Below are 6,000 nucleotides of genomic sequence, written 5' to 3' on the forward strand. Positions count from 1 at the left end.
CAATGATATAAGAATTACATCAAATCATATTGGAAGCCCATAGGATATGACAGTTTTAAAGCGGATTATCACTCACTGAGTGGTGGACTTTCTGTATTAGTTCATGCGGAAAAGCTGCGCGTAGTCGCATCTGGATTTAGCTTATTTGAATCACCTTGACTATCTCTTGGTTCATTATGCAGTTGTGTGAAGTTTCATCGTTTTATTCAGTTTTCATTGTGTTAAGGACCAGCAGCCTAGCACTGGACACGTGTTAAATCACATATGAACAAAACCATTCACACAGTGAGTAGTCTGAATGCGCTTTTTAAAATGTCTCTGAATGGACCCTACTTGGTTTCGGTAAAGTATGCATATTAAATAAATAACTGGTTTCTGAATGCATAGTACGGGCAACCAGCGATCTGGTAAGATTTCCGCCATTTCGACTTTTTTCTTCATGTCCAATCATTTTTAAGCAGTAGATAGCCTAATCATTATAATAGGCAGAGCACTGAAAAACTTGACATTATGTAGCCTAATCCCCAATGAATATGAAATATGGTTTTTAATTGATTGTCGGAGTGGGAAAAAACAACACTGAACGAAGTGTTTAAGTGCATGTTATTTTTTTTTTTTTTTAAAGTTCCGTCCGAGTTTCCTTAAAGTACTGATCATGGGATCAACATGTTTTAGGCCGCAGAGAAGTGACTAGTACAGGTAAAATGTACTGTACAAGCAAATTAGCGGGTGCTCCCTGTCTGGGGCTATGTGAATCTGCCCCTTTATTTGGTCACTTTGAGTCCACGCCAACCCCTCCCGGGGCGTTACGGTCACACCTACTGTTTACCAAAGAAAAAATTCAAAAAGCTAACTATTAGCGGCCGAAATGCTTATCAGATGGCCCCATATAAACAGACCACTGTAACAGCCACTCATTAAATTCAGCGTTATCATTATAATCAGCATGTTATACCTCTGAGCTAGAATAATTCAGATGCTAAAAGAGCCACAACATCGAAGATGTTTTGATTATATCAGTTCATTCCACCGGCGCAAGTTATATTAACCAATGTACACAGCTTCACTTGCCCTTCCTCATCTGACAGTGATTTAAATAAATTCTCATAAGCGATTGCTGCCATTCCACTTAAATCTCCTCCCCAACTTGATTTCCCCCTGCCTTAACGTTTTCATACTGTTTTTATGATAAAATCGTAAAAAAAAAAAAAAAACCTATCAGTGTAATTCCTGCGTGACACAGGAAAATGAAACTCTCCCAGCATTTATAAACACAGGTTTAAGCATTACAGCCGCCCTGGAGGCGCTTATTGCCGCTGTGGTTGCGGTCAGTCCGCAAGGACAGGCGGAGCAGCGGGGCAAGGGTTAAGGAGGAGTTACTCTCCCCGCGACGGAGAAAGAAGGAGCCGCATATCAAAAACGACCCTCCTGCGCTGGGGAAAAGCACATTTGTGTCCATGTGGCCATTGCAGGGGATGAGTGCGATCGCCGTATCATTTCGACAGAAACTTTTTTTCTCTTAAAATTAGGTTCACGATCGCTTCAGCGACAATTAACGGGAATTTACGATGACGCTGAAACTCACATGCCGGAGAATATTCTGGAAAAAAATGTATGCGTCCGGTGAATGTAATTAGTCTCTAATTGCATATTCTCGAGTTGGTGCAATCTACACGTGAGTTGGGAGCAGCGCTTTGGCGTCGGCGCGTGCGCTCTGGTTACACATAAACTGGTTGCAAAGTGGTAGGTAGAGGAAACTGGTTATCATTTGAAAGTGCATCACTGCTCGATGAACATCTTCTGCTCGGGTCCCCTCTATCCGTCGCTGCTCTCGGAATTAAGGCGTACCCGGCAGAAAGTTATGGATGAGAGAATAGCACGTCTCCAGGACAGCCAGTTGCTGGAGCATGCGGATTTCCTCGGGTAAGCCTGATCGTTTCTTATTAACGGCACCGAGTCGTTTTTCCAAACGTGCAATGATCTCACGAGTGGACTTCTCTACAAAACAAAAACAGGGTCGATTACTCCTCCATCTACATGTGCAAGTCGAAAAGAGGAATGAAAAGAGAAGAAAACAAGGCAAGCGTCATTTTTAAATAATTTTTTTTGCCCCCCACACTTGTGAATGATTGGTCATGGTTGTGCTTACACGCTTCTTTTTACGGTTGATTCTGGAAAACGCTCGGTGTATTAGATCCCCTCGCCGGTGTTATTTTGCGTTTTCTTTGTATCCACAGGAAGCCTACAAGTTGCCACACAGGCTGATAGAGAAAAAACGGCGAGACAGGATTAACGAATGTATCGGACAGCTTAAAGATCTGCTGCCGGAACATTTGAAATTGACGGCAAGTTCCTTTCGTTATGGTTGCGTGTATTCCGGCCCTATGAAACGATGTAATAAAGTAAATAAGTTACAGCCTCATTTTTGCAAATTAACGTATTGACATTTGAAACATTCAGTATTTGTTTAGTGATTTTTTTTCTCTTTCATTTATAGACTCTTGGGCATTTGGAAAAGGCTGTTGTTCTGGAGTTAACTTTAAAACACTTAAACGCGTTAACGGCTGTCACTGAGCAGCAGCATCAGAAGATCATTGCATTGCAGAGCGGTGAGTGGCGTAAAACCACTTTCTAGAGTTAGCGACTTCAGTTCAGCTGACGATGTGATCGACATTTCTAGGCTACAGGCTGTATGAATGATCAAATATTTGTCTATTGTGTTGCTGGAAGGTTGTCCAAGACTGAACCGTGTAATGCTGTTTTTTGTTTTAATGCATCCATCACAGGAGACAGATCGATGAAGTCCTCCGTGCAGAATGATTTCGATGCCTTCCACTCGGGTTTTCAGATGTGTGCCCGGGAAGTCCTGCAGTACCTAAGCCGCGTCGAGAGCTGGACTGCGAGGGAGCAGCGGAGCGCGCAACTCGTCAACCATTTGCACAAAGTTTCCGCGCAGTTTCTGCCCGGCTCTCCGCTCGCATCGCACCAGCTAGCGGGCAGCAAAGGCGCCGACATAGCGAGGGAGCACAGCTGTCAAAAGCTGGAGGCCCAGGCGAACTGTGTTCCGGTCATTCAGCGAGCGCATAACGGAGAATTAAACGAAAACGACACGGACACAGACAGCGGATACGGAGGAGAGGTGGAGAAATACGACGGCAAAATCGACCAAGAGTGCGTTGCTGGAAAGGCGCAGGGACCGAAACCAGTAAGAATTAAGCAGGAATTTGGGGACGATCCACCCGCAAAGAAAATTAAAATGGATCCGACGGGCACCGCAATGGCTAAACCAGACCCGACCAACAGATCAGACGTGGCTCTTTTAAACTCGTTAATGGGACTTGGCGGCGCACCGTTCGGACAGCAGGCACCTTTCTGCATGCCCTTCTACTTTATTAACCCATCTGCGGCCGCATCTTACATGCCAGTCTTAGATAAATCTAATTTAGATAAGTATTTCTTCCCAGCCGCGGCTGCCATGGCTAACCCCTTCCCGCTGCTCTACTCCGGACTCCCGGCGCACGCTGCGGCCGCCGCCAGCGTTTTCCCCGGTTTATCGTCTGCTCTGCTGCCGGATAAAAGCTGCAGATCTGCTGTACTCTCCCGGGACACCGAGACCCCATCTGCGGTTGACGCGTTAAAGCGAGCAGCGATGTCCTCGCCCGTAGAAAACGAACAAAGTTTGGATAATGAATCACTGGACGAGTCCTTGAGGACGGAAAATGACGGAACTTAAACTTCTTCGATTTTTATTTTCCATGTTAAAAAAAAAAAAAAAAAATGCAGCAGTTATTACAAGATATCTTGTCATCGCTGCATTTTCCTTTAGACGTTTGCCTTCGCTGAGTTTTCCTTTGAACTTTTACTTTTAAAATTTCAGGTCAACTACTTCGTAATAAGGCATTTAATTTTTGAATTCATTCTGAATTCAGTAGGTTTATATTACAGATGTTTTGTAGAGGCAGTTTTCAGTTCGCCTATTGCATCGGCTAGGCTTAGCGTTCCCTGTAGTCTGTGATTTTGTTTTAATGAATGCAATTACGGGATAATTCATTTTAATTAAGAAGGAGCGCTGGCCCACGTGCCTCGCACCTCTGCACAATGAATGACGTCACGTGGACGGAACCTGACAACCCATGAAAAAGTACGCTGGCACCTTAGAGGAGTTCTGATGTTGAATGTAATTATTTTTTTTTTTGAATATGGAAATATATATTTGAAAAGCTATTTGTAAGAAAGTGCACTTGTTAACACATTCCAGTTTACCACAGAAACCCCCCCTTTTGTATCGTTGGTTATTGTATTTTAATCTGAATATATTGTTCCCCAAATGAATACAACTAGGATTAACTAACTCGACATTACAAATGTATGTGCCTGTGTGGATGTATAAGGACGTTATACTCGCAACACTATTGCCTCATTAATGTAGCCGCGCTCTCAATCATCCGGTGTCCAGGTTGTCTCTCAAATTGTGGATTTATAATACGTCGGGGGCAGAACTCAGCGGTACTGTACCCAAAACGGGGAGGTATGGAAAGACGATAGCTGTCTGTGCATAAAACGCAATAGATCATCTAGTATTAACAACTTCATCCCTGTTTTGCTCTGTGTTCATTGTAGCTCGTTCTGTCAAATTGATGACCGCAGTATTGTTCCGAACTGAATATGGGTTATACAGAAAATATTTAGTTGATGAGATTATAGTCCTCACACTTACATTAGTCAGAACCTAACCCAGTCACACATTTTATTCTCCTTAAAAATCTGTCATGAGTATCAGCACACCCAGACACACGCGTAAACGCCTGATGCCATGATAAATGACGGGAGGGACTTTACCTTATTGCAGCCTTCCTCGTAGTTTAATTACCCCTTCGGTTGAAATAAACTGACTTTTTGGCCGTCTGCACACTTCCCCTTCAATGAGGTTTTTCCACAAACGCCGTCGTTAACAAGCTATAGCACTGTGAGTGAATTTAGCGGGATGTTAAGGCAAGGGTGATCTATGAAACATAGCATATAGTATATTATATAATTGTTTATTTTTATATGTAGTTCCGCTATTAGCTGTTGCCTCAAAAAGCTGCAATTGATTGTCCAGTTGCTTGAAACAGTGGCTTGTTTGTGTAAATAGTTGTGAATATGCAATGAAAATATGCGTTAAATATTGATGTAGATTAAATTTAATGATTTTTAAAGATTTAACTAATCAATTAGTGCACCTTTTTGTCAGTGCTGTAGATATATGCTGCTCTAAATTATTTTAACAAGTGGTATAAAATAAATCTGAAAATGGACATTGTTTAAGAGTCTCGTTATTTAGCAGTTTGGTATGTATTTATGTTTAAAAATCAGTATTAAGTTTGAATTGTGGGAGGTAATTTTCACACGCCGGCAATAACAGAAATCACAAAGGTAAAAATTGTATGTTAAAGATACCTATGTGTTGTATATACCAATTTGACGTATAGCCTATGTAGTATCTTTATATAATATACACATAGTATTATAAGAAGTAACTTAACATTTATTTTATTGGTTTATTTACGAATGAACCAACTGTAGGTACATAAATCACGGAACCATAAACGTCCGACAGCGCCATCTACAGGCTGTCGCTGTATTGCCACTGCAACACAAATCACCGCTTCTCACGCTGTCGAGAGCAGTGAACGCTTTTGATAATTCCTTTCTCACAATGTCACGAGTCATTAACGGAAAAAGGAATATATTTATCTCTATTTGCTCTTGTATCTCGTGAATATTTGTACTTGTATGCAGTGTTTGGCATTATACCTTTCTTTAATTGATGAAAATATATGATAAAACCCCGACTCTTACGCCTTTTGCCTTTCTATATTTTAATTTTCAGAGCTCATCACATTAGAAAGACATCAGATAACAGGGACACAACCCTATCCCGCAAAACGACTAAGGAAAGTGGGGTGTGATTAAAAAATGTACGATGTGTTTTACAGTGATTACTAAGGTATACAGGTG

General features: G+C 41.8%; 1 protein-coding gene across 1 annotated transcript; it reads left to right on the forward strand.

Moving 5' to 3' along the window:
• Positions 1 to 1,315: 1,315 nt before the first annotated feature.
• bhlhe41 (basic helix-loop-helix family, member e41) lies at positions 1,316 to 5,834 on the forward strand. The gene is made up of 5 exons (XM_023815303.2): positions 1,316 to 1,923; positions 2,016 to 2,079; positions 2,238 to 2,345; positions 2,498 to 2,609; positions 2,787 to 5,834. Exons 1-5 carry the CDS (start codon positions 1,790 to 1,792, stop codon positions 3,731 to 3,733), a joined length of 1,365 nt encoding a protein of 454 aa, XP_023671071.2. The 5' UTR covers positions 1,316 to 1,789; the 3' UTR covers positions 3,734 to 5,834.
• Positions 5,835 to 6,000: the final 166 nt, after the last annotated feature.

Source organism: Paramormyrops kingsleyae, chromosome 3 (assembly GCF_048594095.1).
Source record: "Paramormyrops kingsleyae isolate MSU_618 chromosome 3, PKINGS_0.4, whole genome shotgun sequence".
In the NCBI taxonomy this organism is placed as follows: Eukaryota; Metazoa; Chordata; class Actinopteri; order Osteoglossiformes; family Mormyridae; genus Paramormyrops; species Paramormyrops kingsleyae.